Source organism: Prorops nasuta, unplaced genomic scaffold, assembly GCF_024137725.1.
Source record: "Prorops nasuta isolate Cenicafe-Biocafe unplaced genomic scaffold, Cenicafe_Pnas_1.2 PNAS00015, whole genome shotgun sequence".
NCBI lineage: Eukaryota > Metazoa > Arthropoda > Insecta > Hymenoptera > Bethylidae > Prorops > Prorops nasuta.
The window spans coordinates 4,473,606-4,492,923 of NW_027116812.1; the positions used below are offsets into that span (position 1 = coordinate 4,473,606).

General features: G+C 34.6%; 3 protein-coding genes across 9 annotated transcripts; 2 read left to right on the forward strand and 1 right to left on the reverse strand.

Moving 5' to 3' along the window:
- The first annotated feature begins 29 nt into the window (after positions 1–29).
- On the forward strand, positions 30–1,874 carry LOC136778946 (acylphosphatase-2). Its single transcript, XM_066736162.1, has 3 exons — positions 30–231; positions 338–464; positions 1,647–1,874. The coding sequence occupies exons 1-3, from the start codon at positions 162–164 to the stop codon at positions 1,759–1,761; spliced, it is 312 nt and encodes a 103-aa protein (XP_066592259.1). The 5' UTR covers positions 30–161; the 3' UTR covers positions 1,762–1,874.
- A 65-nt stretch (positions 1,875–1,939) lies between these two features.
- Positions 1,940–19,204, reverse strand: Rab3-GAP (Rab3 GTPase activating protein). 3 transcript variants are annotated; one of them, XM_066736134.1, is made up of 19 exons: positions 19,194–19,204; positions 8,904–9,136; positions 8,720–8,830; positions 8,442–8,647; positions 8,160–8,361; positions 7,766–8,093; positions 7,268–7,693; positions 6,821–7,200; positions 6,358–6,732; positions 6,080–6,280; positions 5,618–5,999; positions 5,437–5,531; positions 5,119–5,373; positions 4,872–5,045; positions 4,616–4,797; positions 4,311–4,532; positions 3,941–4,231; positions 3,730–3,882; positions 1,940–3,645 (listed from the first exon to the last, which is right to left on the reverse strand). In XM_066736134.1, exons 2-19 carry the CDS (start codon positions 8,986–8,988, stop codon positions 3,493–3,495), a joined length of 4,221 nt encoding a protein of 1,406 aa, XP_066592231.1. In that variant the 5' UTR covers positions 8,989–9,136; positions 19,194–19,204; the 3' UTR covers positions 1,940–3,492. The 3 variants fall into 3 exon arrangements, with proteins under 3 accessions (XP_066592231.1, XP_066592230.1, XP_066592229.1); XM_066736133.1 differs by lacking the exon at positions 19,194–19,204 and adding an exon at positions 11,331–11,575 and having other exon boundaries at positions 8,904–9,456; XM_066736132.1 differs by lacking the exon at positions 19,194–19,204 and having other exon boundaries at positions 8,904–9,740.
- emb (exportin-1 emb) lies at positions 10,359–16,818 on the forward strand. Of its 5 annotated transcripts, none has more exons than XM_066736138.1 (10): positions 10,377–10,477; positions 11,604–11,647; positions 11,758–11,991; positions 12,059–12,253; positions 12,329–12,679; positions 12,777–14,180; positions 14,275–14,421; positions 14,505–14,753; positions 14,833–15,336; positions 15,409–16,818. In XM_066736138.1, the coding sequence occupies exons 3-10, from the start codon at positions 11,794–11,796 to the stop codon at positions 15,553–15,555; spliced, it is 3,195 nt and encodes a 1,064-aa protein (XP_066592235.1). In that variant the 5' UTR covers positions 10,377–10,477; positions 11,604–11,647; positions 11,758–11,793; the 3' UTR covers positions 15,556–16,818. The 5 variants fall into 5 exon arrangements, with proteins under 5 accessions (XP_066592237.1, XP_066592235.1, XP_066592234.1 ...); XM_066736137.1 differs by lacking the exon at positions 10,377–10,477 and adding an exon at positions 10,493–11,014; XM_066736139.1 differs by lacking the exon at positions 10,377–10,477 and adding an exon at positions 11,053–11,174.
- Positions 19,205–19,318: the final 114 nt, after the last annotated feature.

The following is a 19,318-nucleotide window of genomic DNA, read 5'->3' on the forward strand; positions in this document are numbered from 1 at the left end:
TTCTGCTGAGCGACTTGCAACAGTTGCAAGTTGCAACAGGAATCAACCGGCAAAGCGTATCGCGAAAGGTGAGAAGACGGTTGCGTTGCAGGCAGTTTGCTCGAGAGAGGCTCGGAGGGTGTTGTTTCTTTCCTAAAAGTGGCATCATCCTCTGGAAGAAGATGCCGGTGGACGAGCCACTCGACGAACCCCTCGTCTCCGTGGAGTTCGAGGTCTTCGGCAAAGTACAGGGTGAGAAACACAAGAAAAACGAAGGAGCGAATCAACGAGTATGAGTAACCGATCAACAATCGTTATTCATTAGTCAAGCTCACGCAACTTCCCCGACCCTTTCCAGGTTGTTATTTCCCAAAATACGTACGAGATATTTGTCAGGAGTTGAACATCTGTGGCTGGGTGAAAAATAGCAAAACAGGAACGATTCTAGGAAAAATGCAAGGAGCACGATCGCTCGTCGATCAAATGTGAGTCCCTAACCCCATGTATCTTATAAATATAATTCTTTTGAATGAACGCGTGTGTCACGCCTACAACGTTCACTAATAAGAGAGACGCTAGTCTCTGTGTAAACCTTGAAAAAAGCATGACCTCAGTTGCAAATTGGCGAGTAACAAGCATTTGGTCCAAGACTGCCTTTAATAACGATTTAATGAAATAATGACCTTGCACCGCATCCTATCTTCGCGAACCATCGCCGAATCACACTTTCAAGACCCAACGAGCTTTCCTTCCTACCATTTACCATTACTCCGACTACTCCTACCCTGCCTGCCAATTGACATAATGCCTCCTCCACTTGCCAATTAGCGATTCTTCTTTTGAGATTCGACGAGCCGGGACCGGACCTACTGATCCATTTCTTATGCCGCCATAGTTCCTAACCTCAACCGGTGAACCTGACACGAACCCACGAACCTACCAAATAGCTCCGCCGAGGTCAAAAACAATCGATTCCTGGCTTCTCCCCAAAAAGGAAGTCACGCCCCCTTCAACTGCCTTCAACTACGAGCGCGCGACAATGCAATTAAACGTTAAAAATATTCTGCGTAAAAATAAATCGCTTCAATGTCAAGCTTTATCTTCTTTGCTTTATCGTTTGGGGAAATGGGCATGAAGGGAGGGGGCACTTGCATCGTACCCCAATCCCTAATATCATTTCTTTGAATCTTTGACAATGATCTTTTCCTGCTTCAGGGAACAAATCAAACGGATTTTCAAATCTCACGATTAAGAAAATCATGCGGAACACCGATCTTATGCCGATGGCCTTCGTATCTCTCCAGAGGTTGCTTGACTTGCTTGTTGTGACGCGGCTGCTGATCGACTTGAGAGATAGCACTCACGCGTATAAATATCTGTACGCGCGGTCTGATTAGGCGCTAATTATAATTTCGGAGCCTTCGTATTTAACAACTTCGACAGCCAATTGGCGGCCCCGTAATTCATTAGCAGTGTGTGCCCTATTTAATTGACTCTCTAATAATTCACCAATTTTATCTAATATCTTTCTACAATCTTATCAATTTACCTTCGTTAACAATACAATTACCGTCCCATAAGGGAATCTAATTTGTTCCAACCAAAAAATCACTACTAATATTCATTATTGCAGTTGAGCGCCTAATGACAATGATATTACTGTGTAGGGCAAAATGGTTGTCGACGGTTGGCAGTCCCGGAAGCGAAATTCATCACTGTGAATTCACAAATTGGGAAACCGTAGCAAGGCAGCAGTACCCTGGATTTACAATCCGATTTTAATTCTTATGAACAATGAAAAGATGAGACCAGCTAATTAACGTGAAAATCAATTCATAAAAACTGTACATAACTTAATCTAACTAATAAGAAAATAGAAGATGCCAATTTCTCAATATACTTCTTTATATGTATATATATATATATATACTCATACAAGAATCTCAAGTTGACAATGCAATTATAGAAGGGTAAATGGATAAATCTTTATTCTGTACAATTGTTTTTTTTTCAGTTCCACTAGATAACATCACTCGTTACATATATAATGCGTACATCTTTTTTGAAAGCCAGCTTCTCTTTGTTGCTTAAAAACAATTAAATGCACATAAATAGAATACAAGACTCACTAAAGCTCGTATATTCTTTTTACAATTTTTACTGTTCAATCCTTTTTTTTACAAGTAGTTACAACTCACTACCTACTCTCTCTCTCTCTCTTCCTTCCGTCCCCCTTCCCTATCATTTTTGCGCCTTTCGTCACGTGAAGTGAGAAGGTAAAATCAAGTTTCAATGAAACTGTCGTGAACTAGTCCCAACAGTAAAATGTATTTGTAACGAGATCCAAACGAACAAACTGAATCTCTTTAAAAGAATAATTCCAGATGCTCTTAAATATTATGGAACTAAGCTGTTATGATTAAGCACTATAAAACTAAATTTCAATGCTTCTAAACCATCACTATTAATAAGAGCTTAGAGTCATAACGGAGTATGCTATCTTCAAAATAACCAAATCAATTTATTTATACATTAAAGCATTGGATGAGATTAGAACGCTTAAAGTACAACAGCTTTCCCCAGTTTTTCCTGATCTACCAGGTGAGGTAGTATATAAACAAGATGATACTTCAATGAATTCCTCAAAGAAGCAGTTTCAGCAAATTATTATACCCGGTTTTTTGCACTAGGCGCTACTTATGATGCGACTTGCCAAGTGGTATCCCCGACGCACCGCCTGGAAATTATACTCGGTTTGATACCTGATGATAAAGGTAAATAGATGCGAAATTTACAAGGCTTTGAACCCGTATACTTCAGAAGGGGAGAAGCAGACTTTCCCAAGGATGTCACAGACACTGGATATTGTCAAGAATTAATGACAAAAATATCTAACTTTCTTGCAACAATGAAGACTATCAAGCTTTAGCAAATATGTGTTACAGACATCGGAACCAGCGGACTCAGGCCCACATCACTCCAACTATTTTTATGGTAGATAATCCAGTTAAATGAGAAATTTGCACATTTATAAATATTTCAACATTATCTATCGAAAGAAAGTTATCGACGAATTTTGGGTGAATAACTTGTTTTGGATTCCAACTGTTCGAATAAAATATTGATGATTCTATCGATAACTGGTTGCCAACTAAATTCTTTGCAGAAATGGATCCATTGTAGAGACTTCCTCCCAAAGGATTTCGAGAATCACGTGGTAAGATCACTCAACTGCCCGCTGCTCCAGCAATATTTGCTAGTCATGTAGGATTTATCGAGCAAGAACATCTCCCGCCTTTAAAGAATACGGAACTCAGATCTTAAATTTAGATACCACAATCGTATCCCTGATTTGTATGAGAGTGGAAATCATTATTTCTGTGTTTAAGGAGTACCACTTCAATGCTTGTGAAAATAAAAGCTCACTTTCTCACATACTAACATCTCCACAATGACAATTCGTGAAAAGAATTTTAAGGTATCACAGATAGCACGCTTTATGGTTCACATAAATTATGTTCTATCAGTATAAACAAATGTAGCATCCAGCATCAGCATTGCGAGATAATAAAGTCTATGATTTTCAGGCATATGCCTGACGATCCTGCGAACTAATTCAATATTATGTTCGTTTGAACAATTTGTTATAATCACCTCTGGCACATTCTGAAGAAGAAAGTAAAATATTATTAGCTATATCAACAAAAAATAACATAACCATCTGATCATGTAATGAAAACAAGGTCTTACCAGGTCTTCTAAATATTTCGTTAGTGCAGGACTCAGTGTGGAGAGCTCCTCTAGAAGATTGCCTTTTTTGGAAATGTACGCCATCATCCGTTTGCCTGCTATTGGTAGTAACTGCTCTGCTAATTTCTCGACGTCATTTACAGCCAACTGTACCTAAGTAATAAAACAATTATTGAATTCGTTATAAGATTAAGTTAAAAACACGTATTACTTCTTCGGCTAATCGATCGAAGCCATTAATATAAAGCTGACAGACTTGATGAATTCTCAATTCATCATTATTGATTCTCCACATTGTTGCTAATGTCTGACATTTACTCATCCACAGAATTGCTTCGGACGAGCTAAACGTTCTTTCATCTGTTGTATCTTGATGAATAAAATCCATGGATGCTGTAATGATTCGGCATAAAAATTCTGTTCTCAAGCTGTCTCTTTTGTCATCCCGATACCAAGTCAAACCAGCTTTGTAAGTAATATCTTGAAATAGATATGGATGAGCCTGAATAATAAAAGTATTGCACGATTGCACACAGTCAGTAAATAAAATACAAACTGGAATGAATGTACTTAATACCTACCACAGGTTCAAACAAATTATTCAAGGGCTTTGATACTCTGAGACTAAAATTGGCTATCATATGTAGAACATTAGCCAATTGTAAATGAAGCATGACTAAATCATACCAAGCAGGTGTTTGAGATGCCACTAGACCTATAAATGCTTGTGGACCAACAATACTTTGACCCTCCCAGAGCTCTTCCGATTTTATCACGAGTTTCTCTTGTTCCAACATTTCAGACTGCAAATAAAGTTGACTGTCATTGCTGTTACAAAAACTTTCAATTATGCTTTGAATTTTTTTGTATTTGTATTCTTTCTTACGTCAAGAAATACATTAAGGAATGAAACGCAATGCTCGAGAAACTTTGTTAGTTCTGTGTCCGTCAGACCTATCTCCTGCGTGCACAATCTTTCTTTCGGTAATTTGCCTGATTTATTTATCAATTTAGCTGCAGATTCCAATCTCTTCTTTATGTGCAATGTCCATAAAAGACAGCATATTCCTTGGTTACAAAAAGCATGGCCATAAGTGAATAATTAAGTGAATGGCTAGTTATTCGGTACATTAAAAAGTTACCATGTTTTATATGTTTCAAAGGAATTTGCCTCAGTACTGTTAAAACTGCTTCCAGAGCTTCTAGCTGCCGAGTCTCCTTATTCCAAAACATTGCAAATTCCCAGCATAAATTAGCAAGCAATACGCTGCTTGTTAAACTATAAGGAAAGTGATTTTTCAACAAGGAGATTTTCTCTACAAACGAATAATTCAGCAATCATTATGTAAATTATACAATAAACATGATTATGCTTAAAATTACAATTACCCAATATGCTTGCTTGAGCTGTAGTACCACTCTTTGCTTCGCATGCTAATTCAACAGTGACAGGAACTAATTCAGGAGCATTTTGTTTCGTTACGTTAGTAATCGTATGGGTTTCTTCTATACAACCGCCTTCCACATTTAAAGCCTCCATTGGCATTAAAAACTGATCAAACTCGATATCCTTTGTGTTCACCAATTGGGCTGGATCAATTCCCGTTGAACTAAGCCATTTTGCTACTAGTTCGGATACAGATCCTACGATAAAATGTGCAAATAAATAATACCACAATTTTTAACGTAAATAACTATAAACCTTACCTTTGCCTTTCGATAAAACTACTGATAAGGAAATGTCGAGCTTTTCATATGGCAATTTAAACCCTCGTACAGTATTGTCTTGTGGTGGTGACTGACTATAAATTTAAGAGCAAAATTATATTTATATATAAAGAAACATAATCAAAGATAAAATAATGACTATAATTAAATAATTCTTTACCAAACGACAGCCTGTAAAACTGTAATATCTTCAAGGTTTCCTGCAAGCAGAGAGAATTGACATGTATCCTTACTAACATTCTCCCAATCGTTTGACGAGTTCAAAGACTCTTCCTCTGGCACTAAAATACGCTTTTCTTCACATTTTTCTGAATGCTCTCCAATATTTCCATTTTCTTTATCTTCGTCTTCATTACCATTATCGTCATTTTCTTTGGTATTGCGAAGTTTATCCTTGTAGCTTTCTAAAGTTACGGCAACTGCCCTACAGGCTAATGTAGCAGTGAGTGCATTAAATGGATTTGTTGATTCCGCCAAAACGTGTCTTACGTTTCTCCACCAGGATGAAGTTTCGTTGTAATCAGCACAAATTTCGTCAATATCTAAAATAAAGTTCGTTTTCTTATGCTTAACAATGTACAACTTATTTTTATTTACTTAACAATATCATGGTAAAACTTACTAGATAACATGCAAATTGCGTGCAAAAGCTGGGTAAATCGCTTCAACTCTATTTCTAAAGAGGCTCCTTTTTTTTTAACAGTCCAATATAAAAGAGCAAATTGCATTAGAGCTCTGGGATCAATGCTGCTTCTAGCAGCAGCAGATTTCCAAATATATATGGGATCGGTAGAATACATCCATCCATGACAGATTAATTGGGCTGTAAACAAGACGTTAATTATAACAATAAACAAAAACAAAACTATGTGGGTTGCTTCAGTATGAATTGAAACTTACAAATCTGTAGTCTTTTCTCTCGATTAATACCTCTTTGCAACTTTATTAATCCTGATGTACCAAATTCAAAGCACGATAGAAAGTCTAAAAATGACCTCCCATCATCCATAAATCTCACCTTATTTTCGTACTTTAGAGGTTCTTCGAGATTAGTGAGTAGTTTGTTTAGTTTTAATATCCGATGTACCTCGCGTTCGCTGGTCAATAAAATTGTAGCTAAATTCTTTTCACTAATATCAGTATTAGGAGTAACAGTATCATATTCCGGAGGAGTATCAAAGCGCATGCGAATGTATTTATAAAACTCTACTACATGCTGCACTTGTGCTGCTAAGTGATAAAGAGTTTTTGAAGTAGGGTCTTCTTCAGCATCATCTTCAAAAGAAAATATCTTGATTAATAAAAATTTACAACAGATATTTAATGCAAGGAAGAAGATTCAATTCACTGGAATAAATATTACCATAATCGATCGTCTTTTTAGTAAAACAATTTACAGCTGCCATTAATGCATCAGGTACTGTATGTTTATTATTAATTAACATTTCTAAAGTCTGAACTTTGATTTCGTTAGTTTTTATATCCAGACACACATTAGTAACTTCAATAATTAATTTCTCTTCATCATATTCCTCTTCGCGCATAAAGGTTTTTAATTTTCTCATTAAATGAATGTCGCGCGCCCTCTTGCCATTTTTGCTGCTAAGGGCAAAATGAAATGGAACAATAATTTCTTTTAATCCACCAATAGGATCCAAAAAAACGCAAGAATATGGTGGTTTATTTTTGGAAAAGGTTGCTGTGTCGTTGGTACCAAAAAGACCGTAATTGATATTCAGCAGTCTGAAATATATAAATTTGATCATCATTTAACGAAAATTTTACTAAACTTGTATGAAAACAAACCGACCTCCCATTTTTACTGGCAGTAAAGGTAGTAATTTTATTGCCTTGTTGGATTCCCCAAATATCAATTATTCCTTTCTTCGGTGCATAAATAATTAAAAATTGTGCCGTTCGAACAGGGGCTCCCCTGCTGTGACTTTTACGAGAGCTATGTTTTCCTTCTTCATCTACTTCAATCCATCCACACTGAGCATCGCGGTAGCCTTTCCACATGCGTATTGCCATGCCTCGACGATTATCAACAAGTATTACTCTACCCATAGCATCCGTTATCACTGACAATGTCTTTCGTGAGTTACACAATATACAATCACCTTCCCTCATAACATCGCTTAATCCAAACCTGCACGTCATTGTTTCTGCTGGTTCATTATTAGTTGCTTTACCTTTCTCCGATGCAGCTGGATTTTTTGAGCTGCCACGAAACCATCTAGAAAGAATTAACGTCTACTACCATTATAAAGCATTAATCTTTGATTAAAAAGTCTATTCTTATACGTACGGAATCGCTGTACCAATAGCATTAGCTACTTTACTGGCCATTGCAATAGCAACATCCGATAGGACAGGGGTCGTACCTCCTTCAAATGCGTAATGAAATCCTATAAATGGACGTTTTCCAATAGCAATAATTAAATTGTGTTGCGGGGCACTTGACCTGTAAGCAGCATTGTATCCTCCACAAAGAGAAGCTGTCATCAAGTGATCAAAAACGTTTACAGTAGTTGATCCAATTATCTCCGCATCATTGGTAATATCTTGATTCTTGAAACCCCATTTTTTAAATGCCAAGGTTGTAGCTGGTGGTGTGTCATTACAATTTGCTTGAACTAATAATATTTATAGTTAAATCACAAATAAAGAAAATTAATTTTTATTTTATTTTACAGTATTACCTCTAGCTAAATGATTTCTACAAGCTTTTAAAGTTGAAAATAAAGGAAATCCTTGTAAAATACAAACAGTACTGCTATATACAATATGCACTTCTTCTACAAGTCCAGGATCACCTGAGTGTTTTGGTGGTGAAAATGATTGACATTTTATATTTAAAACTGGTTCATTATGAAGTTGCTCTTCCACCAATAATGAACCTGTCTATATAGTTTGGAAAAATATTTAATTGTCGTTAAAGAATGTTCTCCTTAGATTATTTTAACTAGCAAAAAAAAATGTACCTCTGTATAGAATCTAACATAACCAGTATTAAACCCAACAGCCACGCATGTCCAATCTGAGCCAATAGTACTGGCTTTTCCAGCCGCCATCAAAGGTAAGCATAGAATACTGGTAATCCATTCTTTCTGATCATGTGCTATTGAACCATTCCAAACAATGTGAAACTTATTTTTTATTTCATCCTGCTGTTGCAAATCCCACTTTGCTGAAACAATCATAAAAAAGCAAGTCATGGTCAATTAAGTACTATATGTTTCATATATGACTTGATACACACCAGCAAGTATTATCAATTTAGTATTCCATGCCAAAGCAAGAATATCCCCATACGATGAAAGTGATACAAGACATTCCTGAAGTGGCAATTCATTTCGAGGAATACTGTCAACTGTAAAGATAAGTTACATTAACCTTTACAAAAACATCTAAAGTTAACATGAAAAACTTTAAAATTTACATACATCTGCCAATTTCTTCTCCAAAAAGTATTCTTCTAATATGTTCTACATTCCTTAAGTTTCCAATTGGTTTAATTTGACAGGACATTTTTCAACATTAAGTGAAATATATTTATTGTTATTTCAATTTTTTCATAATAATAGCTTAATCATATTTGTATATTATGGCCCATTTAAAACTATTATTACATCGATAGACGTTGACAACTAGGTTATTGTTTCGTAGTTGTTTTGTCCTTTAAAATACACTGATCCGTATGTTGAAGAAATTCTTTTTTGCGACTTATTAGAGCGTAGTAAATACCTGATATTTAGGTTGTAATTTTTGTATGTCTTCAAACTAATTCATTTGATGTATTTACATACAAATATATTTATGTATATTTATTATATTTTTATTTATTTCACTGTTAATAAGAGGAAAATACTAATGACAGTGATGATTACTTGATAGTATCAGAAAAGATGGAGTTCCTCGTAATTGCACTTGACAGCTACAGCTGACGCTGGACTGGACGAGAGTCTAGACAACGACAACGAGTAGTCGAGCCACTGGCTGGAGAGCAAATGTATCATATATGGGACAATACGTAAATGTATATATGCGCTACTATTCTGCTACTATAAACACACACACTCACACACACATACATATATATATATATGTTACGCTGCAAAAAGGAGCCTTATTAATAAATACATATAATAATATATTACACAACAACATATTAAAAAACAATTTTAGTACTGTAATTAATTTGTAAAGAAATTCTTTAGAAACGAAACAATTGCCTGCGAAATTACGACGTAATAAGCTCAATTTTCTTAGTATCATATTTTGATTTAAATTAATTGAGGTGATAAATTTTAATTTCTAACAATATATAATTAAGAATATCTTAGTCATTATTGCCAAATTAAAAGCAGTTATTTTAATAAAGATTATATAATAATTAGAACTGTGGTATTAGAATAACATTTATAATAATTGAAGGAAATAAAAGAAATGATTTTGAAAACGGAAAACGTATTTTTTACCGCACTATAGGTAATACGCTTTAATCTATTTTTAAAATTTCAGTGAGATGCGATGGATAATTAAAAAAGTAAGAGAATTTTTGTATTTGAAAATTTAAAGGCCTACTATAATACGTCAGTATAGAAAATGAATGTTCGGAAAAATAGAGAATATAGAGAAGAACAGGTAAAGAACAAACGCTGTTTTATAAAAAGATTTTATGCTGCAAAGCAACTCTCAGCACTGATGGTAGACTGGTAGCACGGCAGCGCACACGTGTTGGGTGACGTCACATGACGCAGGAGTGACGTTAGCAACAACAGTCGCTTAAAACCGCTATGATTGGTGAAAATTTGGCGGCTGACCAATCAGCTAAACCATTTCTTCGCAATGGTCGTGTATAATCTCGGCCATCTTGTTATTATTTTCGAAAGTCTTTAGGTTGGGTTTGTGTAAGGCGTAGTGCGCTAATCATTCTTGTTTCTCAACAAACGTATATGAAAGAAAAACAGAGTTCATATGAGATTCAAGAAGCGTGCTTCGACGAAGAACGGTCTCGGTGGGTATCGTGCTTTCCCAACCACGTCTCTATAGTCGTCTTGTTGGCGAACGTCGCGAAACGTCGCGATCCTATATAGCCAGAAAAGACAGAGTCAGAGTGAGAGAGATAAGGAGAGAAAGAGAGCGAGCGAGAGAAAGAGAGAGAGAGGACAGAGTTTTCAGTTTCCAAGTTTAGAGAGAGAGAGGAAGAAGAATTAGGATGAACGGGAGTGAGAAAGAGAGTGTACGATGCAAGAAAGAGGAGAGGACGGTTACCGCGTGGTGGGGGGAGGGGCCTTTTGAAAGAGTGAGAGAGTGAGTGAGTGAGAGAGAGGAAGAGAGAGAGAGAGAGAGAGAGAGAGAGAACAAACGATGCAGCAGTGGAAACGGCGAGAGTGTGTGAAACGAGGAATGAAATTGGTCGCGCGCGGGAATCAGCGGTTGTGTGTTTGATCCTTTTGTGCTTGTGATTTACCTCGAGAGATTGTGATTGTCGATGCGGAACGTGTGTTTTTTTTACAACAAGATTGAAATTCTTCGTGTGGGAGCTGTTACGGTACGTTAGAACCTAATTTGAAACTCTTGGTCACTGGACAACGACGCAATGAGTAAACTGTACCCGGGCTGTGTAAACGCGCGAATTTCACTCTTTTTTCACAAATATACGATGATTTTTTGCAAATTACTCATTTTATAAAGTAGCTCACAGTGCTGGGGTACGATTTTATCAGCGATATAAACGTCGCTTATGTCTAAATCTACATAACCCTGTTTCCGATTGTCATATGTAGGTTAGGTCGGGCGGTCGCAGTGCGGTGACCTCCCCGCGATACGTTTGGACCGAATTCTCGTTTGTTTTATTTCTTAATTACCTATATAATTATTCCGCTTCTACCGTCGTTTGATAATTTCCACTTGGAACTATTCTGTTAATTTTTATAATTATCGAACTCAGTTTTTCTTGTAATCAGTATACCTTGATAGTCGCTATTGCGTATCTAACATAATCACATTTCACGGATGCTAAGTACGATACTAGAGCATATAAAAAATTTACACCTAAACAAAGCTCAAAGTCATTTCTTACTTTTGTTAGTTTTCATCAGCTGCTTCTAAATTTTCATTCTTTGCTACTTTCTTTTCAGTTTTAAAATCAAATTTAATGATAAACTGCTGTACAGAGTAAAAGGTACTTTTCGGAGTCAGGCTTTTTTTTATTGATAAAAAAACATTATTAAACTTATAATTATTACCTTTTATACTGATTGTTTTATAATGCCTATTTTAATTTCTTTCTAGATTGAGTGTATGAAAGGATTATAATTACAGTACATTATGGCAACTTTAGCAGAACAAGCATCCAAATTATTGGATTTTAATCAGAAGCTGGATATTACGTTATTAGATAACATAGTAGGATGCATGTATACTGGAATAGGTGAGCAACAAAGGGTTGCGCAAGAAGTGCTAACCTCTCTTAAAGAACATCCAGATGCATGGACACGAGTGGATACCATTCTAGAATATTCACAGGTATTCTCTTTTCTTTAATTATTTATTTAAAATCAATTAAATCATTTATGCTGTGGAAATTTTTTAGAATCAACAAACCAAGTATTACGCTTTACAAATTTTGGAACAAGTAATCAAGACACGGTGGAAAGCCCTACCAAGAAATCAATGTGAAGGAATAAAGAAGTATATAGTAGGCCTCATAATTAAAACCAGCAGTGATCCACAAACCATGGAAGCATCTAAAGTTTATCTTAATAAATTAAATATGATCTTAGTACAGGTAATATTAATTGTGAGAGCCATAGTAATCTGTAGCTGAGCAATAGTAATGGTTGCTTGATTTAAAAATTTGTAGGTATTAAAGCGTGAATGGCCGAAGAACTGGGAGTCGTTTATTGGAGATATTGTAGGAGCAAGTAAAACGAATGAGAGTCTTTGTCAAAATAACATGGCAATTCTAAAATTATTGTCAGAAGAAGTATTTGATTTTTCTAGTGGACAAATGACCCAAACGAAAGCAAAGCACTTAAAAGATACAATGTGCAGCGAGTTTGCACAGATCTTTCAGCTTTGTCAGTTTGTTCTGGATAATTCGCAAAATGTTCAATTAGTAGCTGCTACACTAGAAACCCTCTTAAGGTTTTTAAATTGGATCCCTCTTGGATATATTTTTGAGACAAAATTGATACAAACATTAATTTTTAAGGTGTGTAAAATTTTATTATTAATTTTATAATAATCAAAATTTTAACCTATAACCTTTTAATTGAAATAACATATTTTTCTTTTTTATAAATTTTTAGTTTCTGAATGTACCAATGTTTAGGAATGTCACATTAAAATGCTTAACAGAAATTGCTGCTGTAACTGTTGTAAATTATGAAGATGCATTTGTCTTATTATTTGTGAATACCATGCAACAACTGGAGCAAATGCTTCCTATAGATACTATAGATATTCGTGCTGCATATGCAAATGGACAGGACCAGGAACAGAATTTTATACAAAATTTGGCAATGTTCTTGTGTACATACCTAAAAGAGCATGCAACATTGGCGGAAAAGAAACAGCATACAACCGATACACTGCTCAAAGCTTTACATTACCTTGTTTTAATATCCACAGTAGAAGAAGTAGAGATTTTTAAAATTTGTTTGGAATACTGGAATTTATTATTAGCAGACTTATACAAGGATAACCCCTGTCGATCTTCGGCTCCATTGTTCATTAATAACAGCAATGCTATGATACCTCGAAGAATCTTCTACTGCCAAATTTTGACAAAAGTACGATATATAATGATAAGTAGAATGGCTAAGCCAGAGGAAGTGCTAGTTGTTGAAAATGAAAATGGAGAAGTTGTTCGAGAATTCATGAAAGACACAGACTCTATTAATCTATATAAAACAATGAGGGAGACCTTAGTGTATCTTACACATCTCGATTATGTGGATACCGAGAGGGTGATGACGGAAAAACTCCAGAATCAAGTGAATGGGTCTGAGTGGTCTTGGAAAAATCTTAATACATTGTGCTGGGCTATTGGTAGCATTTCTGGTGCAATGCATGAAGAAGATGAAAAGCGGTTTTTAGTAACTGTAATAAAAGATTTGCTAGGGCTCTGCGAACAGAAGAAGGGTAAAGATAATAAAGCTATAATCGCTAGCAATATTATGTATGTTGTAGGACAATATCCCAGGTTTCTTCGAGCCCATTGGAAATTCTTAAAGACTGTTGTAAATAAACTGTTTGAATTTATGCACGAAACTCATGATGGGGTACAAGATATGGCATGCGATACATTTATTAAAATAGCTATGAAATGTAGGAGACATTTTGTAACAATACAAGTTGGAGAAGCTGTGCCATTCATTGAAGAAATTCTTTCTACTATTAGCAGTATCATTTGTGATCTACAGACACAGCAGATCCATACATTTTATGAAGCTGTTGGCTACATGATAAGTGCCCAGGTTGATACAGTAATCGAGGAGCAATTGATAGAAAAATACATGCTTTTGCCCAATCAAGTCTGGGACGAAATCATCAGTCAAGCATCTAAAAACGTAGACGTTTTAAAAGATCAAGAAGCCGTGAAAACACTTGCTAATGTTCTTAAAACAAATGTTAGAGCATGCAAGGCGCTTGGGCATCCTTATGTGATACAACTGGGGAGGATATATTTAGATATGTTGAACGTTTATAAGGTATGCTATTAATTATTCAGCAAATTTCTTTCATAACTTTCAATGTGGTAGTGTTTATTACTGTATGTATATATTTATATCCTTCTAACGGTAGGTTATGAGTGAAAATATAAGTGCAGCGATAGCTTTGAATGGTGAGCAAGTTATGAAACAACCCTTAATTAAAACTATGAGAGTAGCGAAAAAGGAAACTCTTAAATTAATCTCGGATTGGATTAGCAGATCGAACGACCATCAAATGGTAGGCTAAGTCTCAATTAAAAGATTAGTAAAACAAAAAGATGTCTTGCCTTTTATATCCTACTTTAATTTGAACTTTTCTAGGTTTTGGAAAACTTTATTCCACCTTTGCTGGATGCAGTTCTCTTAGATTATCAGAAAACAAACGTGCCTTGCGCACGCGAGCCAGAAGTGCTAAGTGCTATGGCAACTATAGTTAATAAGCTTGGAGCACATATTACCAGCGAAGTACCGAAAATTTTCGATGCTGTTTTCGAATGTACCCTTGATATGATCAATAAAGATTTCGAAGAATTTCCGGAACACAGAACGAACTTCTTTTTACTACTACAGGTAAAGCTCCGATACAAATTATTCAGTTAGTACCATAAAACTGAAAACCGTACTGATTTTATGCTTGTTTGACTATTAGGCGGTGAATGTTTACTGCTTCCCCGCATCTCTTACTATTCCGCCAGCACAATTTAGATTAGTTCTTGACTCTGTGATTTGGGCTTTCAAACACACTATGAGAAACGTGGCGGATACCGGGCTGCAAATATTGTATCAACTTTTACAAAATATGGAACAGCACGAACAGGCTGCTCAGAGTTTTTATCAAACCTATTTTACGGACATATTACAACATATATTCAGCGTAGTTACGGATACTTCTCATACGGCTGGTCTTACGATGCACGCCACTATACTGGCATACATGTTTACGTTGGTCGAACAAGGAAGAATTCAGGTTCCTCTTGGACCCGTACCTGACAACACACTGTTCATCCAGGAATTCGTGGCAACGTTACTGAGAGCAGCATTTCCACATTTAACGGATAATCAAATTAAAATAACTGTACAGGGATTTTTCAATCTCAATCAAGATATCTCTGCATTTAAAGAGCACCTTAGAGATTTTATCGTGCAAATTAGAGTGAGTATTCGAAATTAGCAAGGAATGACTTTATTTTTAACCATGCCGATCTAAAATAATGTCGATTTGTAGGAATATACGGGCGAGGACGATTCGGATCTCTATCTTGAGGAGCGAGAAAATGCTCTACGAGTGGCTCAGGAGGACAAGAGACGGCAGCAAATGGCAGTTCCAGGCATACTCAATCCTCATGAAGTACCAGAGGAGATGCAGGACTGAATCGTCCAGAATTTTTACAAAATATTTCCTACACGTTTGAATAAGAGACACTTGACTTTGGGAATTACTGTATCCTTTGTTCTACAAACTATTCCTACATTTACCACCATTATTATTATAAAAACTGGATACATATTGCATACTTACTAAAGCCGAGTGTAAAATATTGTGCTCTTGTTAAGGAGGTAAGCCCGAAAATGCGGTGACTGTTTGTTTGTTATAGGATTTAAAAAAAAACGAGAAAAAGGAAAATGAAGTTTTTTGTTGTGGATAATATGTGATTGCGCCTGCTTAGCGATGCTATTTCATGTAGCCTAGTAACTATTTTCTTCGAGAAAAATAGTGACTGATAAGGATATTGAAAACGAAACTCACGTATTATCCAGCGACTGCCAATGCTCGGTAGAAAGTTACATGACAAAACTGGATACGACATTTATATATGTAAAAAGAAGTGGAAGAAATTCGTTGAAAACGTTTGATACACATTGTACTGCATCTGATGCTGCAATCTTTCTTTCTTTTTGTCTTTTTTTTTTGCGCATTTCTTACCTTGTCGAAATACAAAGTCATTATATATTTTTCACTGAGAAAAATTGTATTCTACGAAAGTGCTTTGAATATTCCTCAACCGGTTATATTAGCTGATAAATGATGATGATATCCTTGTCAACGCATACGTATACAGAAGACCATGTGTGATAAAACAACCGTGCTAATGCATTGGTGAATGATTTTAACATAATATAGAAAATAAACAACATACAGTTTTTCTATTGCGATCCTAGTGTCTCACAAATGCAATGGATGATTAAATTTAAAAAGTCTATATGATTGATATATAATATTATTTTCTCTTTCCTGGTTTCTTAATGAAGATAACGTGCGATTTCATTATTACAATTATGAAGTCATAAGATTAAATGTCATTTAATAGAATAACTTGGCTATTTAGCTTTGGCTACTTTCCAAATGCATATGTTTTATATTATTACATTATTTATATTACTGTTTTTCATTTGTATGTCTTTTCTTTACCATTTGAATATATATATATGTATATACATAATAAATGCGTGACTTGTGTGTACATATAAATATATTTAATTTTAACGAATCATCGGTGATAAAGGCCTATCAGAATCCTTCATATTGATTTTCTTGTAGCAGGTAAATCTATTGTAAATCTAAATCATCCAAGTTCGATGTGTAAAAGAATACTTGGAATAATAAATTTTTGTTGAGCTCAGAAGCATTAAAGAATTGGTTGAAGTTGCACTTTTCTCAGACATACTTATTTGCAACAGAAAAAAAATATATATATATAATCTACAAGTAGCAAATTTTGCATTTCTGCTTAAATTGAATGGTCGCCCATCGCTTCTCTGTCCGCACTTAACCGTGCTTACTTAAAATAGTCAATGAATTTGTAATAAATGAAATGTCTGAATGTTTCAAGGCGGCTAATCCGTAATATCAAAGTGTTTCACAAAAACGAAAATGAACTGTTTGTCAGTCACATAACTTTTATGATAGCTGTATGTATATATATAGACTTGTTGGCTTATATTTTTCAAATGTTTAATCTCATAACTAGTAGAGGTAGAACGTTAAGTTAATAATACAACAAATAGGAACCAGCTTTATATCTATTTTAAACGTAACAATAACTGGGGTGAATAATTTGCATAAAGTAGTATCGTCCTAGCAGGCTTTTAAGACGATATAAATGTGCTAGATGAATATGTGTGTTTTTATCCGAGTGAAAATGTACCATAATACTATTATTATTAGTATATATGTAATCCATTGCGAGCCATGATATGGCATCTTGTAAATTAAAATGATCACCTATATAGGATTTTCTTAGAATTTGCCGTTAATCAATTAATTACGTCCCTAGATACTCATAGTTCGGTGATTACGGAAATATTTAGCCGAAGCAGACTTTATTTTCTTTACGTTCCAATTACTGTAAGAAAAAAAGTGTCATTGGCTGTGTCTCAACTAGTAAAGTATTTGTAATAAAGCCCTTTTATCAAGCTTTGCTAATGCTTCTCGTTGAAATTATCTCTTCAAAAATGTATAAAATTTCTCTAATTTGTATTTACTATTATTTAAAACAGTTTGTATTTCTTTACATTATTGGGGATCATTATACAACAAATGTTATTTTAATAATTATATTAAATTTATAGAAATCTGTTTAGATTGAAATTGGTTGAGACATGGTCTTTACTTCGTTCTTACACAAAAAGGCTATACAGTATTGTTAGTCTCATCATCATATAATACATTACTGGAAAGAGTTGCATTCAAATGAAAAACAAAATCACTTTCATTTCAATGATGTGTAACTGCTATTAGATTTTTAACGTGAATGTAAGGGTATCGAATGGTCTCTTTAATTGGATAAGTGTAAGTAGCAAAAATGTAGGAATATTTTCTATATATGTACCATGCTCTTTTTATAAAATGATAAAGTAGAGTTATTCGAAGTAAGTACCCTTGATCAGCAAACTGATCAAAATTGCGTTTCTTTATTTTCGTGTGATTTAATATATAGTCTTTAGAAAGACATTGCGTGATCATACAGTATTTAATTTTCTATCGATTGGACAATTCTTGTTTTATCGCTCGGTCTTTTAAGGCAAGACAAATTTATAAAATGATTCGAGCTTGCCTCCCCGTTTTTAACTAATACAGGTGCTTTCATTGATAAGATAGAACAAAGAATGTTTATAATCAAGTTAAATATTTTATGTCGGATTACGTACGGCTGATACAAAAATTTAAAAATAATATTGGTCAAATATGCGTTACTCTATACAGCTGTAAATAACCTACTATAAAATCAACAATGTAAAGTCTGAAATATTCAGTTACCTGTTGTTTTTCTTGGTAAACATTCTTAATTTCCAAAATTATTTTACGAGTCTTTCACAAAATGCAGTGGATAAATTTTGTTCTTTCTTAAGAGAGCTAATTTGTAGTTGGAATTTAAAGCAGCTGTATTTTATATTAATACTAAGCTGTGTGATACATTTTCGTGGAATCACAGTTCTTGTTAGATTCCTGAAATTGGAAAATCAGTGTTGCATTTAAATATTTGTAAAATAATTGTTACTATAATTAATTTTTTTAATAGGACACGATTTTTTTTTATAATTATGTAAAAGTCATTCAGGGTGAATTCATTGTTGTCTGTAGTAATTGATAAAATCTTAGAGTGCAGGCATAGCCACTAGGTATATAAAAATTACGTTAATGTTTCGCAAGACATTTTTTTTATTACACTACTTTGTTACAATAGCCGGGTACGGAAGTGAATAAGTACAGCTGCTTTAAATTAAGTTATACGCTTGATAAATTAAATAACTGAATTCAATCTTTTTTGAAATACAGCGTTGGCGCCAAAATTAAATCCGGTTTGATTTAATTTAAGTTTCCTTCCTGTAGTAAATTTTTATGAGCAAAGTACATCAGCTGGCAAGCTCAAACATTATTTCAATCCTGCGACTGATTATAAATAATACAAATTTAAAAATAGACGATTATATTCTAACTTATTAATGAAAAGTTTTTTCAAGTTAAAGTTTGAACAATCTGATAATGACAAATCCTCTTTTTATACTTACGTTGAAATTTGATTCACGTCAGGCGTTCGATATAATATTGTATTACAGTTTTAAATGCAAAATGTTGTACGCTTGATTTTCAGAAATCAACGAAGGGAGTTTTGAACAGGCTGTACCTTTTGTGC

What these genes read in the sequence shown, in the direction of transcription:
- LOC136778946 (XM_066736162.1), top strand. Translation starts at nt 162, where the DNA reads ATGCCGGTGGACGAGCCACTCGACGAACCCCTCGTCTCCGTGGAGTTC. An exon ending in GGTCTTCGGCAAAGTACAGG is followed by an intron (nt 232 to 337) that starts GTGAGAAACACA and finishes GACCCTTTCCAG; the next exon opens with GTTGTTATTTCCCAAAATAC. An exon ending in CGATCGCTCGTCGATCAAAT is followed by an intron (nt 465 to 1,646) that starts GTGAGTCCCTAA and finishes ATTACTGTGTAG; the next exon opens with GGCAAAATGGTTGTCGACGG.
- Rab3-GAP (XM_066736134.1), bottom strand. Translation starts at nt 8,988, where the DNA reads ATGTCCTGTCAAATTAAACCAATTGGAAACTTAAGGAATGTAGAACAT. An exon ending in TAAAAAGACGATCGATTATG is followed by an intron (nt 6,733 to 6,820) that starts GTAATATTTATT and finishes TTTCTTTTGAAG; the next exon opens with ATGATGCTGAAGAAGACCCT. An exon ending in AGCTCAAGCAAGCATATTGG is followed by an intron (nt 5,046 to 5,118) that starts GTAATTGTAATT and finishes ATTCGTTTGTAG; the next exon opens with AGAAAATCTCCTTGTTGAAA.
- emb (XM_066736140.1), top strand. Translation starts at nt 11,794, where the DNA reads ATGGCAACTTTAGCAGAACAAGCATCCAAATTATTGGATTTTAATCAG. An exon ending in GATCGAACGACCATCAAATG is followed by an intron (nt 14,422 to 14,504) that starts GTAGGCTAAGTC and finishes GAACTTTTCTAG; the next exon opens with GTTTTGGAAAACTTTATTCC. An exon ending in ATTTTATCGTGCAAATTAGA is followed by an intron (nt 15,337 to 15,408) that starts GTGAGTATTCGA and finishes GTCGATTTGTAG; the next exon opens with GAATATACGGGCGAGGACGA.